The sequence below is a fragment of the Podarcis pityusensis genome (assembly GCF_964106645.2).
Source record: "Podarcis pityusensis genome assembly, chromosome: 15".
NCBI classification, from domain to species: domain Eukaryota; kingdom Metazoa; phylum Chordata; class Lepidosauria; order Squamata; family Lacertidae; genus Podarcis; species Podarcis pityusensis.
This window is the reverse complement of record NC_138040.1, coordinates 35788059-35811764: the sequence shown is the minus strand read 5'-3', so window position 1 is coordinate 35811764 and position 23706 is coordinate 35788059. Positions and strand designations below refer to the sequence as shown.

Here is a 23706-nt window from a genome sequence, read left to right as displayed (position 1 = left end):
ATAAAAACAAACAGCCAGGCAAAAACATGCAGGGGGGCAGGACAAGTGCATAGTGTGTCATGAGGATAGTTGCGAGGGTCGGATAGAAAGTCCTGGAGGGCCACATTGGGCCCCAAGGCTTGAGGTTCCCCACCCCTGCTATGCACAGAGAGATAGGAAGGCACACACTGGTCTCTACCTTTGGCTCAACCTCCTGCCTCCCAAAAAGAATCAAAGCAAGGAGGATGCTTGCATGGCCCCATCCATCGGCTCCTTCCTGACTTCAGCTGCCAGTTACCTTGTGGTTGCAAAGGGGAAGGAGGCACAATCTGGCTCCTGCTATTGACCAGGACCCTTGAGGCTTCTGGGAGGCTGTACATGGGCGTAGGCAGGATTTTTGTTGGGGGGGGCAAGACTTGGTTGGGGGGCAGAACTCTTGTGATTGCTCAGTTAAGTATTTCTATTGTTTTACTTGATCAAGGGGGGGTCTGACTCTGCCCATGAAGCTGCACACCCTGGCCTCTTAAGCAAGAGAGGGAGTGACCTGGCTCTATCCATAAGGCAGTGGAAGAACAACTGTGCTTGCTTTCCTCTTCCCTCCGCATCCCTTCCTTTTTTTCCTTTTGCATCATGTCTTGGGTAATCTTGTGTCCTGCTTCAGATAGGACGGTCCTCCGATGGCGCCCTCTAGTTCAGGGTCCAGGAAGCTTTGGCCCTCCAGATGTTGCTGAAGCACATTTCCCATCAACCCCAGCCAGCATGGCTGGTAATCAAGGTTGATAGTTCATCTGGAGGGCCACAGGTCCCCCACCTTTGCTCTCGTTGAAGGGCTGTCCAGTCCAAGGGTGGGGTAGGTGAAGCTTTGTAAGAAGAAGAAGCGAAGTAATGGCCTTCAGGTTGCTCACTAGCAGTTAGGGTCTGGGCAGTCACAGAACTCACAGTGAGAAGTATTGCATTTGTAGTTCATAATGTTCAGGAAAACTCCAGGCCAACACTTCTCTCGATGCAGGAACATCTTCCGTAAGGCAGAACATTCACATCACCTGAATGTGTGTGCATGAGAGGAAGAGAGAGCGCTTTGTGCTTAAACAAATCCAGAGTGCTTTCTGAGCAGCCTTGCTCTGAGAAACTTCAAGCCCTCTGGATGATCGTGATCCCACTGTTGTTATTTCAGCACCGCAGAAGTTCACCTTTCTGTTTGCCTTTTGCCGGAGAAGGGGTTCCAACGGATTGGAGTCTGTGTTTATCTGGGAACGGGTTGAGAGGGTTTGGAAAGAGTTGAAAGGAAACTCAGGCTACATGGTTCTCAACCCCTTTGGGAAGCAGCAGCGTTTGAACTGTAATCCTGAGGCAGGGATGGGCCTGGGGTTTCACGTTTCTCTTCAGTTTGCATCTGTGGAGCCGACTTGTTTGGAGAGGTGCTCTGACAGGAAACGGCGGAGGCGCAGCTGATGGTACCACACAACTCTCTGGAGACAGCAGCCTTGACCGACCAGCATCCTCTAGGATTTGAAGGCAGCAGCGACACCCTGTTTGCCTTGCAGAGAATGCAGAACTGGCTCCTGCCCCTAGGAATTGCCTGAAGAGGAAAAGGCAGGGATGCATTAATCATGTTTAGAATGGGTTTAAGGGGGCTGGGGGTAAAACAGTGATTAACTTCCAAAATTGTGCCCTTGTGCGTGAATAGGACATATCCCTTGTTTTGGATTGTACTGCTCAAACATAGGCAGTGGAATCCAGTATAAAAGTTGATGCCCTGAGGTTTTCACCAAAACTAATGAACAAGGTGCTAGTCCTTATGCTGGAAAGATAAATTGGGTGGGGGGGGGCGACAAAAAATGTCCCCAGTGAAATCTCAGTAGCTGGGATGAGGTTGAGGAGGAACACCAGATGCATGGGCTGTGCTTTAATGCTCTGTGTAGCCCAGCCCACCACTGCCAAAAAAAGAGAGATTTTGAGTACAGCTAACAGGCTGCAGTACACAAGAAGGCAGTAAAAGTCTCAGTGGATTTTAAATAAATAATATGTGGAGAAGCCGAGTGAAAGAAGAGAGTTCCAGAAGAGACAAATGAAGGATACGGAAGAGTCAAGGCAAGTTAGCATTGTTAATTCAGAGTTTTTCAAGAAATACCAAAGGTCACATCTACATCAGACATCACTTGCTGGAGGCCTTGTAACAGAGGGTCCAGTTTGTGGGGATGGGCTAGCACTGGATTTTCATACAAGGACCATCAACTCCATTGAATCTGAGGACTGGGGAAGGAACTGCTCATTTAAAGCTCATGGCTTACCCCCAAAGAATCATGGGAACTGTTGTTTGTTATGGTTGTTGGTTCTTTTGAGCTACATTCCTGTTCTATGAAATTTGACGACTGGACAACGTAAATGGATTCTTCATGCCCTTACTACGGCCAACTGTTCTTTTAAAAAATTAATAAAATAAAATAAATAAAAGTAAAAAAATATGGTTTCTGGGAATTGTACTTCTGTGAGGGTAAACTATAGCTCCCAGAATTATTTGAGGGAAGCCAGGATTCTTAAAGTGGCATAAATGTGTTTTAAATGACTGGTGTGTATTTGGTCAGAGCTGAAATGAGTGGGAGAAGGCAAGAGGGCTCAGCAAAGGAACATGCGCAGAATGGTGGGAGCAGAAATGTATTGCTCCATTTTTATTTTTAGAGAATCTTAGAATGTCAAGAATTGGAAGGCACCTCAGAGGTCATCTACTCTTTCTTCTTCTTTGGCGATCACTCACAGCCGAGTAAGATTGTCTTCCATGAACCCGGTCTTAAAAGTGAGTCCGTAAGTGACTGTGGAGGCCAATTCTGGATCCACACGTCCTTCCACAATGGGGACATAGGTTTTTGGACGGGAGTTGATCACAGTGAGGGTTTGCCAAGCGTGCCTTCCTCTTAGCACGTTTCTCCCTTTTGTCCTGAGTTCGAGTGCCTTCAAAGTCCATGACACATTTGGTAAAGGCTGTTCTTTAATTGGAGCTCTCACAGGCCAGTGTTTCCCAATATGTTTATACTACATTTTTTTAGATTTGCCCTGAGAGAATCTTTAAACCTCTTTTGTTGACCACCAACATTAGGCTTTCCATTTTTAAGTTTGGGATAGAGTAGTTGCTTTGGAAGATGATAATCTGGCATCCACACAACATGACCAGTCCAACGAAGTTGATGTTGAAGAATCATTGTTTTGACACTGGTGATCTTTGCTTCTTCCAATCGCCTTCTCAATCCGGCCTGCGGACGGTCCGGGAATCAGCGTGTCTTTACATGAGTAGAATGTGTGCTTTTATTTAAAATGCATCTTTGGGTTATTTGTGGGGCATAGGAATTTGTTCTTTCTTCTTCTTCTTCAAAATATAGTCTGGCCCACCACATGGTCTGAGGGACGGTGGACCGGCCCACAGTTGAAAAAGGTTGCTGACCCCTGATACTCCAACCCTTGACTCAGTACAGGATCTACAAGGCAGGAGGCAACTGCAGGAGGGGCAGTGGCGGCTGGTACCCATTGCAGCTGGTAGGGTGAAAGGCAGGGAGCTGAACCATAGGTGGCGCTGGAGCCAATGGCACACAGAGCCCACTAATTCTAGTTTTGTCTCTTCCTCCCTCATGAGAACAGGGAGGCTAAAGAGGAGGCAGCTGACAGGCGAGGAGACCAACAGTAGGTGGAGCCAGAGCCAATGACAGGCAAAGCCAACTCATTCTGGTTTGGTCCGCATCCTCTGGCTTGGATGGAAGGATGGAAGGAAAAGGGTGGACAGTGGAGGGTTGGCTAAGGGCAGACTGGAACTGGAGGGGCACCGGGGCAGTGCCCCATTTGCCTTAATGGACTTACACTACACTGAGCTTACAACCCCCAAATAAAACGTTAGAGAAGAGCGCGTAAAAGAGACACACACAACTGCAAGGGGAAAAGGCGCGCGGGGGGGTGCTCCCCAAATCACTTTATTGCCCCCAAATCGTGAGGATGAGGCTGCAATCCAGCACACGTGTACCCGGGGGGCAAATCTCACGGAACTCAGCGGGGCTTGCTTCCGAGTAGATACGATCTTTGCAATAACAATGCTTTTAGTCTGGCGTCTGGGGGAAAAATGCAAACTATTGTAAAGGGAGAGTATATTGTACTCGATCCAGTTACGCACTTTCAGTAGGAATTGTTTTTAAGGGGAGGCGTCGGAAGAAGAGGGGACCTCCTTGAACCCTCGCAGCAGAAGAGGAAAAGACTCCGTCTCGCTCGAGTCCTGAACGAACAGAATCCAACTTGCCGATCCAACTCCAGGCTCCGCGTTGGCGGAGGGACAAGGCGCTGGAGGCGCTAGGGCCGCGCGGTGGCCGGGAAGCGGGAATGGCCATGCAGGCAACCGAGGGGAGGGACGCGAATGTGAGCAGCCGAAACCGCTAGATCCAACCCATCCCAAGCGCCAGCGCCGGACATTCCCCACTGGCGGCGCCCCGGAGCCCAGAGCTCCCCTCCGGCCATGCAACGCGCAGCCCCGGGCAGCGGGCAGGCGCCGGACGCAGCCGAGCTCCGGACAGACGGCCGCGCGCCTCGGCCGTTGCTCCCTTCGAGGGAGGTGTGACGGGCGGGAAGAGCCCCCGGGCCGGATCCGGGGCTCGGCGGACGCCCTCCCGGTTCATGTCAGCGCGCCGCCGCCGCCGCCTGCGCTTCTGAAGCTGCGCCTTCCTCCTCCGAGCCGGGCGCCCCCTCGAGGGATCCTCGCGCGGCGCTCCGGTCCCCGACGGCTGTTGGGCTCCTCCCGGGCTGGGGACTGGACGCAGCCCGGCTAAGGATGGGCTGACAGGCTTGGGACGGTGCCGCTGCCGGGAGCCGTCGAGGATGCTCTGGCCGGCCGCGCTGCTCCTGCTGGCGGCGCTGTGGTGCTCCGGGGGAGCGCGCAGTTGCCCCGTCCAGCTGCGCGGCTGCAAGTGCGTGGGCGAGAGGGCCAAGGGGCTGGCGGCGGCCAGGAAGAGGGTGAGCTGCAGCGGCGAGGAGCTGGCCGAGCCGCCGGCGCCCCGGCTCTTGCCCAACAGCACCGTCACCCTGTGAGTAGCGCCGGCGGGGACTGCGCGCGGGCGGGCGGCGGGCGGGCGTGAGATCTCACGGGGTGGGGTGGGCAGAGACCCCCCCAGAATTGCCCCCGGCTCTGATCCCGGTAATGTCGCTCTGGACATGCGGAGAGGCTGCGCGTGTGCAAAGCGGAAAGGCTGTAGCGAAAAAGTCGGACATCTGTTTGCGGTGGTCATTTGGAGAGCGTTTTGAACGCCCTCGGAGGTTATACTGCTTCCCATATCCAAAAATATTTAACCAGCTTTGTTACAATTTTCCTTTTGGACTTAATTTCTTTTTTATTCACTTATTTTTAAACGAGTTTTTTTAACAGAAAAAGAAAAGACACATGAACATCCTTTTGACTTAATTTCATTCCCTTAAATTGTCACCGGATCTGTTTTTTGTTGTACATGAGTCTCTTAGAGTTACTTGTTGGGTGTTTTTTTTAATTGACTGATAAGTTTAGTAATAAAGTACCGTATATAGCAATGTAGAAATCCACACTTTTTGAAATCTGCAATTCAAAAAAATGAAAAGAAAGAACTCAACTCCATCCCCTCCCTCTGACCTTAATCCTCCAATAATTATTACAGTATTATTATTATTATTATTATTATTATTATTAGGACCTGGGGATAATCTCGGGAGACTTTCAGGTGATCCAGAAGCCCCAATGTTTAGCTTCCACAAGATTTATTCAAATTATAGCAAAGAGCATCTGAGGGACATGCCATCTGAATGCTCAGGCGCATTGAGGGAGTGAAGATTGTGGTTACTGAATAATATTAATGGGACCACACTTTTATTTACTTTATTTAAAAGTATTTATAGATCACAGTGGTTGGATACGCATATGTGGGTACATTTGCACATGGCCAAAGCAGCGGGGTGTTAAGGGGTGTCCTGGAGGCCTGAACATTAAAAGAAAAAAGAAGAAGAAAAAACGCTTACAGGGTTACTGGGTGCACTGTGAGACCTCAGTCCCTCACCATCTTAACTTGCCTAGAGGCATCTGTACATTAAGGTTACCAGTTTTTCCCCCAATGAATCCGGGGACATTTTTCAACTTCAATGGATTTTGTCAGGGGACTGATTTGTAAATCCGGGGACTGTCCCCAGGAAACGGGGACATCTGGTAACCTTACCGTACATACAGTGGTACCTCGGGTTACAAACACCTCGGGTTACAGACTCCACTAACCCGGAAGTAGTAACTTGGATTAAGAACTTTGCCCTAGGATAAGAACAGAAATTGCACGGCAGCTGCGGGAGGCCCCATAAGCTAAAGTGGTACCTCAGGTTAAGAACAGTTTCAGGTTAAGAACAGACCTCCGGAACGAATTAAGTTTGTAACCAGAGGTACCACTGTATGTATTAGTAAAGGTAACTGTACGGGCCAGTCGTGTCCGACTCTAGGGTTGCGCGCTCATCTCGCTTAAGAGGCCGGGAGCTGGCGCTGTCCGAAGACACTTCCGGGTCACGTGGCCAGCGTGACGAAGCTGCTCTGGCGAGCCAGCACCAGCGCCACACACGGAAACACCGTTTACCTTCCCGCTATAAAGTGGTACCTATTTATCTACTTGCACTTAGGGGTGCTTTCGAAGTGCTAGGTGGGCAGGAGCTGGGACCGAACGACGGGAGCTCAAACCGCCGCGGGGATTCGAACCGCCAACCTTACGATCAGCAAGTCCTAGGCACTGAGGTTTTACCCACAGCGCCACCCGCGTCCCCAGATGTATTAGTATATCTATGCAAATCATGGGCCTGTGCCCCTCTAGCAATGCCCCGTGGTCACAAAGAAACCTGGGAGCTGTAGTTTGCTAAGGGCGCTCAGAACTGTAGCTCTGTGAGGGGTAAACCACAGTTCCCAGGATTCTTTGGGGCAGGCAGTGGGTGTGACCCACGTCATGTTTCTTAATAGTAGGTAGTCACCCTGTGCAGAGCAGCTTAAAAGCCAACCATTTTAGTGTTGTGGGGTGGGCTTTACCCTCTCTGGTCACTCCTTTCCCAGGGGTAGACTTTGGTCTGGCTCCCCCTGCCTCTCCCCTTCCATTCTGCTCAATTCACTATGTCATAATTGCAGCGCTCTGTATGCCCCCTAAGCTTGGCGCCCAATGGGACGGAACAGGTTGCGCTTCCCTAAATTTGACTCACACCCTGCACACACACTTCGTTTTTTGGTTTTTTTTCAAAAAAAAATATTGGTTTTCACAAAATTATAAACAAACACGTAAGACAAACAAACATAAATCATAGCCTTATTAAAAATTACACTTATTAACATTGTTAAGTGACTTCCTCGCTTCCCCTTGCTTGAATTTCATTGCATGTCCTTTTAACGGTTTTCCAAATCACAGTTCTTATAAAATTTAACTTAAACATTAACATCCTTAGATCTTGACATTATGAAATTAGACATATTAATTCATCACTTAACTTAGATAGAACTTAACTTAGGTAGAATCCTAAGCCAATTAGGTATCTGCAAGCTGTTTCCAGTTAATTTACCTTAACATATTTAACTAAATAATCATTAAATTTTATCCAATCTTCCCGATACTCCTCCTCCTTCTGGTCGCTGACTCTTCCAGTTAGGTCAACCTAACCCTGCACACACACTTTGCCTTTCCAAGGCATCGTGGTAAAAATTAATCTGAGATTTGAAAAGCACCCTGCTCTTCCAAGGGAGGAAAATGTCACCCCCTTCACCACCACATGTCAGGGGTGCTTGTGTCAGTGAGTGCAGTGTAGATGAGTGAGTTCAGAGGCTTAATTGGTGCCCTTGCGCCCAGGGGCACCACCTGTAAACTGAGATGCCCAAGTCCTTCTCTCCTTGCTGGCAGATGGAAACAACTTGATACAGAGAGTTGAGTCTTGCAGCGCCTAGGCGTAAAAGTATCTGCTATTGAAAATAACATACCAGAAATGCATTATAGTAGGGAAATCCGCTTTGCAAAAATGTGCACGATAGGCAAAATTGCACACACAAAAATACGTTTATTGGGGGGGGGGGGGATTCAGCTCCAACAGTGGCACATCCTTGGCTTTGCTAAGGGCAGAGTTTTACACCTCTGTGTCAGAGGCTGTTGGAAGCTGCAGGAGAGCAATCCCTCAACTAGATATATTCTCTCATTTTGTCAATTCCACAGCAGTCATATCAAATGTTAGTCATTGGCTGAGTATGCACCATACATTTAAAGGCTGTCGTTTATCCCTCACAGAGTCACAAATCACTGCATGCTTAGCAAACTACAGTTTCCAGGACTCTTGGTGGGGTCAGATATGTTCAGTGCTATTTTTCTAGAAAAAGAGGTGCCAGAACTCCGCACGAACATCTCCCCTGTTCTCTTAAAATGGCAATGGCACCCACCTGAGAGGTGCAGGTACTGAGTTCCTATGAGTTCCCCCTGAGAAACAGCTCTGGATATGCTTTATATGTCTGGTGTGTATGCAGCCATGCTCAGAGTAGTCCCATTTGCCACATAGGTTCCTAATTCCATTGATTTCAGTGGTTCTGCTGTGAGGATAGCCTTGTTCAGGGGAATTTGTTTTAGGATTGCCATACGTCCTTAATTTCCTGGACATAGCTGGATATTTTGGCAAATTTCCTTAAAAATAGCTTTAAAATTTCAGAGAGAGGGAGAGGGAGAGAGCGCGAAAAGAAAAACTCAACAGCTTCAGGCAAAACTAAAGCAAGCTCAACAATTTTGCCCAAAACAAACAACTTTTGTGTCCTTTTGAAATATGACACCCCTAATTTATTTATTTGCGTTTATATCACATTTTCTCTAAGGAGCTCAAGATGGCGTACATGTTTCACCCCCAGTAATTCCCACAATCACCCTGTAGTTAGACAGAGTGGCAATGACTGACCCAAGGTCGCCCAGTGAGTTTCATGGCTAAGTGAGCATTTGCACCCTGGTCTCTCAGGTCTGACACTCTGATCACTACATTGGTGCTTCTAGATGCTGTTGGACTACAACTCCCATCATCTCTGAGTACAGTGGTACCTCGGGTTAAGAACTTAATTCGTCCTAGAGGTCCATTCTTAACCTGAAGCTGTTTTTAACCTGAAGCACCACTTTAGCTAATGGGGCCACCGCGCCGCCAGAGAATGATTTCTGTTCTCATCCTGAAGCAAAGTTCTTAACCCGAGGCACTATTTCTGGGTTAGCGGAGTCTGTAACCTGAAGCGTATGTAACCTGAAGCGTATGTAACCCGAGGTACCACTGTATTGGTTGTGCTGACTGAGGCTGATGGGATTTGGAATGCAACAGCTTCTGCAGCTTTTTCTGTCAACTTTTGGAAAAGGCATTTGGTTAATCTTTGCTGTCTCAGTTTTCTTGCTGCAGGAACTTCTTAAAAGTGTTTGATATTGCTAACTTGAGCATATATTAGGTCCTCCAGCCTTTAAGCAATTGTGCTTTTTCTCTCTTTCTGTTACCATCCTAGTTAGCTGCCTTGAGACTCGTTGGAGAAATAGATAGGAAATAGATTTTTATAAATAAATAAATACATTGGAGTCTTGGCAGCTGTCGCCAACGAGGCATTTCACGATAGTCTAAAATGATTTCTAAACCAACTCAATAGTCAACACGAACAATTCATTCCAAATGATCCAGCAGTGCATATAAAGGTTTGAATGGAAGCACAGGAACTTATGAAATACAGTTCTGGAATCTTCCTTTCAGCATGTGTGTCAGGAAACCATACTTTGTTTTTTCAGAGATTGGGAGCTTCTTTATCCCAGAATCCTAGGTGCGCATCCTGATTTTTGTACTGTCTGGGAGGGACTCTGGTCTCATCCACACCCTCCATTTAAAGCATTCTTATGCCACTTTCAACAGCCATGGCTTCCCCTAAAGTCTCCTGGGATCTGTCGTTTGATAAGAGCGCTGGGAACTGGAGCTTTGTGAGGAGGCTTCTAACAGCGCCCTTAACAAATGACGTTGCAGCACAAATTTAAAGCACATTAAAATTAAGGTCCCCTCCATATGCCCTTTTTATTGTGCAGCTATGAAGATTTGTGCTGATGATGGTACTGGGGCAATTCTATGCAAACCTGCTTTCAGTTCTGTTTGTACTTTCAGGACAGACATTCCTCATTTCCAACCAGTGCATGTTCCACAACTTCCACTTGAAACCTTGAACTTTTCATGTTCTGCAGTGTTTTTATTTGGTTTCCTTGTCCCACTTTTGGTGCACCATATATAGCATGAGTGGCCCACCAGGTGGCAATAATGGGGGAGGCATTGCAGTGGAACTGTGTGTGGACAGTCCAGTTTAAACCCACCATGGTTGCGTCACTATTGCATCAGTGATATGTTGCAGAACACACACACCCAAAACCCCACCAGTCTGGAGGGAACCCTAAGTCGAGGGCTAGGGAATAGGATACAGTACTAAAGTTGTTGGGTTTTGCTTTTTAAAAAATTGTTTCTTACTGCTGTAGTTTTTTCTTATGTTGTCTTTGTTTTTATAATTTATTGTGCATTTAAACTGACGTAAAGCCATTTGGGGAGATGGAATCTAAGTGCTGCATATAAAAGTTTCAGGAAATAAACAATGAATAATTACAGTAACTGGGCAGTAAGGCAGCAATCCTAATCTCACTTGTATGGGGCTAAAACTGCACTGGATTCAATTGGAATTACTTCTTTGCAGCAGTCATGGTTAGAGGAGTGTGCTGTAAGACTGCAAGTGCCAGGGCCAGGCACACAATTTGGCTGAGCTTAGATGTCACTCTTTTATGGCTTGAAATATATTCTGCCCCTCTTTGAAACTTGATGATTGCACGTAATGAAAATCAGAGATGATATCCAAAAACAGCAGTTGCTAACTTCTCACTTGCTCTTGCAAAAATGGGGAAGGTGGTGGAGTAGTCAACCCACCTTTTGTGCCAATTTAATGGAGGATGGAAAATTATGCCACTGTGTTCTTGCATGCTTATTTTTCAATGTGTTCACTAACTTCAAGGAAATATCAGAGTTGAATTTTGGCTCAACACTGGTGAACTCGGCGCGATGCACACAAAAATTAGTACCTTGCTCTCAGGACCAGGTCTTGTAAAGGGGTGGGTGGGGAGAGGAAGGGAATAATTCCTAGCTTTCTGTTCTACTAACGAGACTTCATGATTATATACCACACAGTGCAACAGTGCCACATATGTCCCCAGTCAAAAGCAGGCAGGCCATACTGAGTTCAGTAAGTCTTACTTCCAGAGACTTTAGTATAGGATTGCAACCTAAATATTATAGCTAAATCGATGAAGCTAGATCATCTAAAGGTCGTTTGGGAAAGCAGGGATGGGGAAACCTGTGGCCTTCCCTATTTTGCTGGGATGCAACTAGGGATGGGGAAGAAACTCAATTCAGTTTGCACTTTCTGAGACACAGCCATCCTTCGGAATTCACATTTCTTTGGATTTTGCAATGCAGTTCTTCAGCCAAGTAACGTGCACAAAAATGCATGATGTGCTGGGGTAATATATGTGCATATATATTAGTGAAAACAACTGTCCAGGGTCCCGTTCCAAGAACGACGACAGAGACCCTTACATGTGAGTAAGATAAGAGACTTGGCACGACAAGAGTTCAACAATAACACCAAGGATTTGAAATTGGAAGAAAGCTTAAAAGATGTACCAGCAACTGATCATGCTGCTCCCACCAACTTTTAAAGGTGAGATAGGCATGCTCACTTGAGAGACTCTCTCTCCCTATGAGACTGGTGCACATGGAGGCACATACAGTACTTCTCCAAGGGTCTGTTCCCAACAGTGCAGCCAGGACCAGGGGCATCTTACCCATAGAGGCTAGTGGCGCAGGGCGCCAGGGAGCCAAGTTCTGGAGGGTGCCAGGGAAGAGGCGGAAGCTGGACGTGGCGCCTCCTGGCATCAGTTCGCCGCCATTGCCCGCCTCCACCATGCTGCGCTGAAGCAGTGCTGTGCCTGGAGCCTCTGTCTGCCGTGGCCACCGTGGCACGAAGTGGTCAGCTGAGCCGGGAGGTGCCACGTTCAGCCTCCACCTCTTCCCCACTGGAGGAGCTGCCCTCCAGCTGCTGCCTGCCTCCTCCAGCCCCACCAGCAGCGCCCGTCCTCTCTAAAAAACTCTGGGAAATGGGGGGGGGCATGCCGGAGGGAGCTTTGCACCATGGTGCCAGATATGCTTAAGATGGCCCTGGGCAGGACCAGATTCTAGGCGACGGGAAGGGGAGCCTCTTCCTCCTTGCAGTTGTCTAGCCTCCCCCCTCCTGACTGGACTGCTTTCCTCTCCCTAGCCTCTAAAGGCAAAGGAGCAGGGAGCCCGTCCTCCCTCGTAGGCTTCTTCTGTGACGGCATCCTCTCCCTCATCAGACAGTAACTGCTGCTTCCCCAGCCCCAAGTCAGCTGGGATTGCAGGGTTCACAACGATAAAAAACAAAAATGCATTGGATCGGGGGAAATCGCTTTGCAAAAACGTGCACGTTAGGTGAGAGTCACACTAAATGCTAACCACTTTGCAAAAATGCTGATGAACTTTCCATGAGGTCCATTAAAAATAAAATGGCAAACTGATGTGGAAATGTAGCAAAATAAAATTAAAATTGGGAAAATAAGAAGCCAAGAGAAATTGAAATGGTCAGATCTGTCCATCCTTAGGGACAACCGACTGGATGGAGCTAATGGGAGCCAGAGCTGCTCTGCAGGACCTGACTTTTGCTGTAACTCTTAAAATTGATATAGGATACTGCGCAGGGCCAGATCAGATATAAAACACGGCAAATAGGAGGGCTAAATCAGCCCCCCTGCATTGTTTCTGAGCTTAGATCATTTGGCCAGGCAGCAGCTATTCAAATGACTCTGATTGTATGTTTATTCTGGTGTTCCAAGTTCATTTCCGGTTCCTATTTTTATTGCTGCTTTACTTCTTAGTTTGGCTTGGGTTTCCGAAAGAGGGATTTAAAAGATAATAATAAAATAAAAACTCATGCTTGTTGCAATCGGTGGAAATTCTGCTCAGCCAAGAACCAACTTCAGGCAGAGCAAGCAAGATGTGTGCATCTGTCCTCTAAAGCACATTTGTGAAAATGGACTTCAGAGTGTGTTAGAACATGAATGGGAAGAGTTTAGCGCGGAGACAATCTGTGATGAAAATGGAGGCAAGGTGAAATTTGGGAGTAACAAACAGATTCCCCCCCCCAGTCTCCGTTCTATTCCTTTTCTGCCCCGTTTCTACATTTATAGCCATTGACAGCCTTAACCTCCATTAATTTATCTAATCCCTTTATAAAGTTGGTAGGAGTCCCTTCCTCCTGCTGGAGTGAGTTCCACAGTTTAACTATGCACTACGTGAAGAAATGCTTCCTTTTACCTGTCCTTTGAGCTGTTTTAGGGCCCTCCTCCTTCCTTTGGGTTTGTGCGCCTCTGCAAAGCATTGAGGCATGGATGGTTCTGTTCTGGCTACACAAGGATCCCCATGTGGCAAATGAGTTCGCTATTGGTATATAATTATAGGAGAGCCATTGGTATCTTCCTCCTCCTCTCTGAGTTTGACTAATCCCCTTTTAAAGCCATTTAAGCCATGGAATGACTCTATGGCAAGGAGTGGGTGGCGGAGAAGGAACTTGGTTTCCCTCCAGTACATTTTCCCTCCAGTACATTCATTCATTCATTCATACATTTCCCCCAGGTTTGGTTCTGCACTATGGCAGGAAGCTGTTATCTGGATGACTCCAAAACATGGTTTACGATTTCAGTTACATGGCATGGGTGTCTCAATCCTTGCTAATCCTCTTGCTGCAGGTTGCTTTCCAGTATCAAGCCTTTACTTTTGCACAGGTGGCCCAGTGCATTCTCCAGCTGTGAGACCCACATGCTTTTTTTGTAGACTCATAGACTCTTAGCAACTGTGGCTAATTTTTGAGTCAGCCACATGCCTGCAAATACAATATGTTGGCTAAGGCTAGATCTTCTCTGTGCCTTTTATTGTAAAAAAAAGAAAAGAAAAAAATAACACATAGTTTCTTGAAAGCATAGTGGCCATAAATTGGGATGAGACCTCAAAAAGCATCTTTGCTGTATGATTTTGTGTTTATTTCACAAAGGAATATTGATTAAGGGAGGCCATTTCATACTATTATTTTTCTCCACTCCAATTTTCCAAAACCTGGATTCTATACAAAGATTATAGAGCCCTTCCGGACCAAACTTAAAAGGCCAGCATCCTGCTTCATATAATAATAATAATAATAATAATAATAATAATAATAATATCTTTATTGTCATTGCCCCCTTCGGGGACAACGAAATTACTTGACTGCTCCATAAAAACACTAATTAATCAATACAGTATAATACAGCAAGGGAGATTAGATGACTTTCAAAGTCCAGGCTTCCCATTCAGGGTCGAGATCGCTCTGGAGAAGAAGCTGTTCTTAAGACGGCTCGTTCTTGTCTTCATCGTCCTGTATCTCCGTCCCGGCGGCAAGAGCTCGAAGAGACAGTGACCAGGATGCGATGGATCTTTTACTATGTCCAGTGCCTTCCTATGGCACCTTGTGGCATAAATCTGCTCTAAGGTGGAGAGTGGGCAGCCAACAATGCTCTCTGCTGCCTTAACAACCCTGCACAACCCCATCCTGTCCTGGGTAGTACAGCTTCCGTACCACACACATAAGCCATAAGTGAGCACGCTCTCAATGGCACAGTGATAATAGCCAGGAATATGTTTTTGGGAAGCTCAATAGCAGGCCATGCCATCAACAGCCCATCTGTATTGTTCCCCCAAAAGGCAACTGGGATTCAGTGGTAGACTGGAGGTTCCATTTAGCTACTGTGGCTAATAGCCACTGATAGACCTGATCTCCATAAACATTATTTCTCTACTGAAACCATCTAAGCTCCGATGGTCAAACTGTCAGTGAATTTCATCAGCTAGCTCTGTGCCATGCGGGAAAAGTACTTCCTTCTGCCTGTCCTGAATCGCCAGCCAAATCAGCTTCAGGGAAGGGCCTGAAGTTCTAGCACAGCAGTGTGGCATCTCCATCCTTTCCCATTCAACTTGTCAGGCTCTTTTGGCCAAGCTTCACTCATCTGCCTTACACATGCCATACATGAGACTATGGTTTGTTACTCACTAACAGGCTGTGTTCAGGAAGGCAACACCAAATCCTGGCGTGAGGTTGGCTAGCAATCAAGCCTTGTTAGAGGGGAACAAACCACTGCCTCTGGTTTGGATGCAACGGACAGCCAAGGATTCCTGGTTTGTTCATCCTGCTCATGCAAGGAGTGAAGTGGTATCAGTCAGGCACCAATGGTGCCCCAATACACTGCTCATTCCAGATAAACTATGATAAGCCAGAAAATCTTTTTTAATTTCTGGTGTTCCTTCCCATCGCAAAGGCAAGTTGCATGAAGGAGAATACAAATACAAAATAATGATTAATGAACAAACTGTAAAACAGCAATAAAAGCACAAAACAGATAAAATGGATAATGACACCATTCATAGGAAGGACCACAGAAACACATGCTTCACATCCAAAGACCAAGGTAGACAGGAGCATCTTTAGTAGCTGACAAAAGATGTACAGTGGTACCTCAGGTTAAGTACTTAATTTGTTCTGGAGATCCGTTCTTAACCTGAAACTGTTCTTAACCTGAAGCACCACTTTAGCTAATGGGGCCTCCCGCTGCTGCCGGAGCACGATTTCTATTTTCATCTTGAAGCAAAGTTCTTAACCCGAGGTAATATTTCTGGGTTAGCGGAGTCTGTAACCTGAAGCGTATGTAACCCAAGGTACCACTGTAAAGTGTTTGTGGCAGAGGCGTCTTTGTGAGGAGGGAGTTCCACTGTCTGGGATATTTTGGAGTGGAGAGAGGGGAACGTCCTTATCTGGAATGGTTGGAGTGAGTGAGACCACCTTCTTTCTGCAATGGAGGGGACGGACACTGGCCACAATCTTCCAGCTGCAAGATCTGGGCCTACACAGGGCTGGCGTGTTGCTGTTAGTCCTGCCCATCAGGCAGCTTGCGATGTCTTGTCTGGAGTTGCTGTGAGGTTGCAGGACCTATCTGGGCATGTATTAACAAGGCTTTAATTCCCTCCTTCTCTAGCTGACCTCTGTGCTAATAGCTTAATGGAAAAAGTACTGTATTCCTAACAAGAGACAGATAGCTGTATAAGGTCATAGCCAGCCGCGCTGTCTATCACGCAGGGGAGCTCAAACCTCTTCCAGATGTGGAATTCTTGAGCCCGGCCTCGTTTATGGACGCAGCGTGATTGCTCTGAAATTGCGTATTGTCTAGGAGGGGTTAGGTACTGTTGGTGGGCGGGGAGAGGGGTGGGAGGGAAAAGAAGATAGCTTCATCTTACGACCAATTTCCAGGCCTGCTTGAACTGAGGCCTGTTTTGTGTCTTTCTCTTGCCTGATCCATTCTTGATGAATTTCCAGCTGTTTGTTTGTTTGCATGTTTGTTTGTTTATTGGGCTATGAGCTTTTCTTTTGCGTGTGGGGAGAGAGAAAATGTAGGAATTGGCTTTTGCAAATCCTGAGAGACTGTTGATGATGGGTCTTCTGCCACTATGGCCAGGATGCAAGAATAGTGTGACTTCTTGCGTGCCAAAGCAAGCTTGCATCTGAGGGATAGTTCTTCTAAAGCTTGGCACTAGGGATGCAGGAGAAATGTGATTCAGTTTGCATTTAACTCTCTGAAACAATACAAGAACTGAAATGCCTCCCTCCTTCAAAATCTGCTGTTCTCTGAAATTTGCAGTGCAGTTCTGCAGTGAAGTCATGTGTACCAAAATGCACGTCCTAGTGTAAAGTGTGCACAAACAGACATACATTAGTGAAAATAACATTCAAAAGTTCATTATACATTAGGGGAATCTGCTCTGTATATTAAGCAAAATTGCACATGGACATAGGTATATTAAGAGAGATTTGCACCAAAATAAAGACAAACTTTTATGAGGACTTAAAAAGAAAATCACAAACTGATGTGAAAATATGGAGAACTGAATTCAAGACAGGAAAAAGTGCAAAACTGAGAGAACCCAAAATGAACAGATTTGCTCCTTCCTAGCTGATGCTGACTGGGCTCCATGTGGCTTTTGGGGCCCAACTAATTGTTTATTAGAGGGGGAAAGACTGGTTGCTGCTTACATGGACAAGATCACTGTAAGTTGCAGAGCATGAGATGCTTATGTCTGTAAAATGGGCCCAGCTTCTTGATCGTCCACCATTTTGAGGCAAGGTGTGCAATAGGAGCTTGTGCTGGTCAGGGCTCTCCCCGTAGCAGCAGTCATCGACAATGCATCTCACTTGTAAGAGTTTATGCAGAAACTAGGCTACTGTGCAAAAGTAAAAATTACATTTATTGTGCCTCTCAATTTTGCCTCTGGCCTCACACCACTGACATGTGGCCCCAGGGAGGATGGCCAGAAGGGAATGTGGCTCTCAGGCTGGCAAGAAATTACCACGCCTGATTTAAATTAATAATAATAATAATAAATTTTATTTATACCCCGCCCTCCCCAGCCAGGGCGGCTAACAACCAATAATAAAAACAAGTTGATTGAAATACAACTTAAAAAACAAGATTAAAATACAACATTAAAACAATTAAAACATTAAAATGCAGCCTCATCACAGGAGGCGAAAGGAAAAAAGAAAGGGGGGAGGGAATAAAATTGATTCCAAGCCAAAGGCCAGGCGGAACAACTCTGTCTTACAGGCCCTACGGAAAGAAATCAGATCCCGCAGGGCCCTGGTCTCAGGAGACAGAGCGTTCCACCAGGCCGGAGCCAGTGTTGAAAAGGCCCTGGCTCTAGTTGAGGCTAATCTAACTTCCTTAGGGTCCGGGACCTCTAGAGTGTTGCTATATATGGACCTTAAGGTCCTCCGTGGGGCATATTGGGAGAGGCGGTCCTGTAGGTACGAGGGTCCTAGGCCATGAAGGGCTTTAAAGGTCAAAACCAGCACCTTAAATCTGACCCTGTACTCCACCGGGAGCCAGTGCAGCTGGAAAAGCAGTGGGAATCAGCTTCCACCCGGGCAAACCTTTCACCACCAGCAATGTTAGTGGATTGCAACAAAAGTGGTTTTTCTGCATGTTCTAAGAGCCAGTCTGTGGTGGTGGAGGGATTAGATTCCTAACCAGCTGTATCCTGGGAGGTGAGGGAGCTGGCATGTCAGAAGACAGCGGATTCAGGAAAATCTCTGAGTCATTTGCACCATGATTTCTGGGCAATGTGAATGCTGGCCAACACCTCCCCACTCCCAAAAAGAAAAGCTCTGGCACAGAAGAACAGCCACATGTAGCCACATAATGGTTGCAAGCCTCAAGGACCCTCCCACAGGCACTTAAAAAATATTCCAGCTCAGTTCCACTTCATGAAATGGTTTCTGGGCACAATTTAGGGAGAAGAGGATGCAAAGCCACAAATTTGACCTTACTGTTGGATGGAGGGCTGATCTTGCTCATAAAAGATGTGTGTCTTGGCTCCCCTTGCAGTCAGTCTTTGGGCAGGGGGTCATTTTACAAAGTGCCCTTCATGCTCTCCTAAATGCCCTTCTTAATGATCAAGCAGCTGTTTGACCCAGAGAAGCACGATGGGTAGGGATAGGGTACCTTTCGTAGCGTGAGGGTCCCCATCCTTCATAGGCCCCCTTCTGTGGGCTGCTTGCCTTTGGTGGGTGTGGCCAGAGGGGAAAATGAATGGAACAGGTGGTGTGACGCTTTCTCTAGGGATAAAAGAGGGCGTGGTTTTCTGTTCCCGCCTGTATTCATCACAGGTAGCAGCACTGTTTCCATTCTGCTGCAGTTCATCCTCTGCCAGAAACAGTGTTATTTCGTCCTGCTGTCTGTTCTGATGAAATTAGTTAACCGCCATAATTGATGTAATTAATTATGTAAATTACCGTAAATAAGTTACATTGCGATTGCATTGTTTCACCCCATTCATTTCAGTTCATAGTAAACACAATTTAAGAGTTTATGTGTGTGAAGCAATCAATTATGTTGGCTTGAAAGCAACTGCAACAGCAAAAAACCGATTGTATTAGCTGTATTGATTTCTGTTCCAGAGATGGGACGAATAAGCGAACACTCGCCATTTCCTCTCCTTCTTCTGTTTTCTTCTCAATTCTCCAAGGACGCTACATCCCAGCCCTGCCAAAGCATTTGAGGGTGTGAAGCAGGGCAAAGGAAGGTGTGTTGCCAGGAGAGATTCCTGAGGGCCAGACAGAAGGCCTCTTGTCCTGAGGTTTCCCACCTGGCCATATACCATAGCTCAGGGGTCAGTAACCTTTTTCAGCCGTGGGCCGGTCCACCGACCCTCAGACCATGTGGTGGGCCAGACTATATTTTTTGGGGGGAAATAAACGAATTCCTAAGCCCCACAAATAACCCAGAGATGCATTTTAAATAAAAGCACACATTCTACTCATGTAAAAACATGCTGATTCCTGGACCGTCCACGGGCCGGATTGAGAAGGTGATTGGGCCGGATCCAGCCCCCAGGCCTTAGGTTTCCTACCCCTGCCATAGCTTATGGTTATGTGAGAACTGAAATCTATAAGGCAGCTTTCTATGTTCCTGTTGGTTTTTATGTTGTTTGTTTGTTTATAAATGCATGTATATATTGCTCTGTTATAAAATATCAGGGTGGTTAGCAGCAAAATACGAACATTTATTTTTTTGGAGGGGGATACATTAAAACCTGTACAGAACATTTATTACAATGACTGGCTATAAGGACAGGATTAGGCCTGTCAGCATAAACAAAGTCTTCAGGAAAGTCAAAAGTGCTGATACCAGTTGAATCTCTGCTGGGAGAGATTTTACCTTATTATTATTATTATTATTATTATTATTATTATTAATTTATACCCCACCCATCTGGCTGGGCTTCCCCAGCCACTCTGGGCGGCTTCCAACAAAATATTAAAATAGTTCTGTTTAAAATGTTCAAATCAGTTTCAAACCGTACTCAATAAGTGTTGTGGAATTCTGTCAAACAGCAGAAGAAATGTTCTGTCATTGCTGAATGAGTAGTAGAGCCTTGCACTGGAGAGGAAGAAATCTTTCTCTGTGCTCCAGCTCCGCCAAGCCAGGAAAAGCGTGGATTTTCCTTCTGGCAGAGTCTTTCCCTAATGCTCTTCTGCATCCATGTGAGAAGCTCCAGCTCATGCAAAATGCTGTGGTTTGACCATGGACGGGGACAGACTTATCATCAGCAACATCTACACTGGCTCGGTCATGCCCACAGATGGAAGATGGCAGGATCCCCAAGGACGTGCTCTGCTGGGAGCTGGCTTCAGGCACCAGGCCCATTGGCAGACCAACTCTGCGTTACAAAGATGTTTGCAAATGTGACATTAAGGCTGGCAACATCAATGTGGCCATGTAGGAATCCCTTGCAGGCAACTGCAGTGCCTGGAGACAATCATTCATGGTGGTGACCAGAAGAAGAACGATTGTTGGAAGGAGTGCAGCGAGAAGAAATGCCACGGCACATCTACACCAGCGAAACTGGATGCCTTCATGTGCCCTTGTTGTTAGTATCCATCTGTCTCGAGAGACAATGGATTGCGCCTCCAGGGAGCCAGCGTGGTGTAGTGGTTAAGAGCGGTGGATTCATAATCTGGTGAACCGGGTTCGCGTCCCCGCTCCTCCACATGCAGCTGCTGGGTGACCTTGGGCCAGTCACACTTCTCTGAAGTCTCTCAGCCCCACTCACCTCACAGAGTGTTTGTTGTGGGGAGGAAGGGAAAGGAGATTGTTAGCCGCTTTGAGACTCCTTTGGGTAGTGATAAAGTGGGATATCAAATCCAAACTCCTCCTCCTCCTCCTCCTCCTCCTCCTCCTCCTCCTCCTCTTCTTCTTCTTCTTCTTCTTCAGGAGTGAAGTCAAACCTCTGTGTTAGCAGCAAGCCTGGGCAGTGTGTATAGAGCAGGCACATCCAACTCTCTTGAGACTGCAATCTACTCTGGGTATAATAAATCTGGCAGTGATCTACCCATTGTCATTGAGCTTCTTTTAGGGGTGATGGACCAGAGTTGTTGACAAGGAACCAGTACACAGCTCCAGTGCTCAAAAGTCTGCCCATACACGACCGGGCCAGGCTTGAGGCTCTTGCATTAATGTTCAGGGCCCTGATCACTTGGGGTCCAGGAGACCTTAAGGACCCCCTAATCCTTTGTAACCCTGCCTGATCGCTGAGGTCTTTGAGGGAGTAACAGTTAGTGGTTCCCAATGGCTCAGATGTGTTGCTCATATTGACCAGGAGCATTTTGTATTGTGGGCCCAATTATATGGAGTTCCTTTCCAGTTGGAATCAGTCCAATGAATTTCTGGCACCCAGTGAAGACCTTTAAAAAAATAAATAAATCCAGCAGGCATTTTAACTGAAGTTTGATTTTATACCTTGAACTGGGTTTTAAACAACAACAACAAGCCTTTTTGCTTTGTTAGCCACTTGGAGAGTATTGTAGTATATAAATTGTTTGAATGAATGAATACACAGACATGGCAGGCAACTGTTGGAACTGTCTGCTCCTAATCTTTCCTCTTCTTTGCTGTCACAAGTGTGTGGACTTTTCCCTTTGCTGCCACATCCACACAGTGTTAACTGTTGGGCTATTTTGGTCAGATGCAAATCCCTTCTTCCTAACAATTGCTTTTGTTGGAGAAGCAGGGAAAACAAATCACAGGAAGAGTGTGTAGTTTGCGGTTGCACTACAGCTCTAGCCATGGGAATTTTAGGTGACCAGTTTGTTGAGGGTTTGTCCTGATTTCTTTGTAGAGAGATCAGGTGGTGTCAGGTATTTCATGCATGTTCATTCTTATTTGTGGGGAAGATAGAGGATGTTGTATCAAAGGCTTGTGTTAATCTGACACTTTGTAATGTATTTTCCTACTGCAAAAAGTTCAAACTTTTAAGGAAGTGGGTTTGTTCCAGAATCAATTAAGGAAGTGGGTTTGCTGCAGAATCAATTATAGTCACACAACCTGAATTTGCCAGCATCTGATTGAATCCCACCTGGAAATAAGCTTTGTTGTTGTTTAGTCGTTTAGTCATGTCCGACTCTTCGTGACCCATGGACCAGAGCATGCCAGGCACTCCTGTCTTCCACTGCCTCCTGCAGTTTGGTCAAACTTATGCTGGTAGCTTCAAGAACACTGTCCAACCATCTCGTCCTCTGTTGTCCCCTTCTCCTTGTGCCCTCCATCTTTCCCAACATCAGGGTCTTTTCCAGGGAGTCTTCTCTTCTCATGAGGTGGCCAAAGTTTTGGAGCCTCAGCTTCAGGATCTGTCCTTCCAGTGAGCACTCAGGGCTGATTTCCTTCAGAATGGATAGGTTTGATCTTCTTGCAGTCCATGGGACTCTCAAGAGTCTCCTCCAGCACCATAATTCAAAAGCATCAATTCTTTGGCGATCAGCCTTCTTTATGGTCCAGCTCTCACTTCCATACATCACTACTGGGAAAACCATAGCTTTAACTATACGGACCTTTGTTGGCAAGGTGATGTCTCTGCTTTTTAAGATGCTGTCTAGGTTTGTCATTGCTTTTCTCCCAAGAGAAATAAGCTACAGGGCTGTAAATCAGTGCAGTCATACCTCAGGTTGTGAACGCTGTGGGTTGCGCGTTTTCAGGTTACGGACCGTGCCAAACCCAGAAGTACCGGAATGGGTTACTTCTGGGTTTTGGTGCTTGCGCATGCGCAGAAGCACTAAATTGCACTTTGTGCATACGCAGAAGCGCCGAATCGCATAACCTGCGCACGCAAACGTGGAGTTGCGGGTTGCGAACACTGCAAATGTGCCTCCCGCATGGATCATGTTTGCAACCCGGGGTTCCACTGTACTAGAACATCTCCAGAAGTCTCCTGCTTCAAGCCCTGGCAGGCCCTATGCCTGAAACTCTGATGATCTGCTGCCAGTCAGTGTAGACAATATTGAGCTAGACAGGCCAATGTTCTGTCTGGCTCAGTGTATGCTTGTTTTCCAGTGTTTCTGCGCAATTATGCATGGTGTTGAGAATATATATATATGAGAGTCTCTTTTCATCTCTTTGCCCCTCATAGCATCCCAGGCACAAAAAATTAGATGCACTTAAAAAGTCTTCTCTTTTGGATTGGGGTGAGACAGGACCTATTATTCCGGTTTGCAGCACAGCACCAATTGGCCAGCTCCTGTACCAGCTAAGACACAGCTTTATCTTTGTTCAAAGCAAAGGTGGCCCCTACGGCGTTCACTCCCTTCCTTTTTGGAAAAGTTCGCTGCAATCATCTGGAAGTAGGGGAAGGAGTGGTAGGAAAAGGAAATGGAGATTTGGTTAGTGGGTTGTATACGGGGTGTACCTTTTTTGCTTCTGTAAAGGGACGTCTCTTTACAGGAGCAAAGGGTGGATGTAGGACGTAGAGAGCTAGTTTTACACAGGTAAAACCAAGGAGATCTAGTTCTATTCACACATGTACATCCACACACCGTGAGAGGTGGAAATCTCTGTGGTAGGAAATCTCCCTAATCCAATTTATTTCCTTTTGTTGTCTTTTTGCCCAAACTTGACTAGTCAGTTTTCCTTCCAACAGAATTGCCCATACTTTGTTGTACGACGCTTCTAATGATAGATCTTCAGGGTTTCATCCAGCATTTCACAACTTAAATAAATGAAT

The 23706-nt window shown here is 46.5% G+C and overlaps 1 protein-coding gene across 1 annotated transcript in view; it reads left to right on the top strand.

Annotated features, from left to right (window-relative positions):
• Positions 1 to 4487: 4487 nt before the first annotated feature.
• Positions 4488 to 23706, top strand: part of ADGRA2 (adhesion G protein-coupled receptor A2) — a 111689-nt gene continuing 92470 nt past the window's right edge. The window contains exon 1 of the mRNA XM_080982329.1: positions 4488 to 5033. Within this exon, the coding sequence (XP_080838455.1) occupies positions 4828 to 5033 (206 nt within the window). The 5' untranslated portion in view covers positions 4488 to 4827. The remainder of the gene's footprint in view (positions 5034 to 23706) is intronic.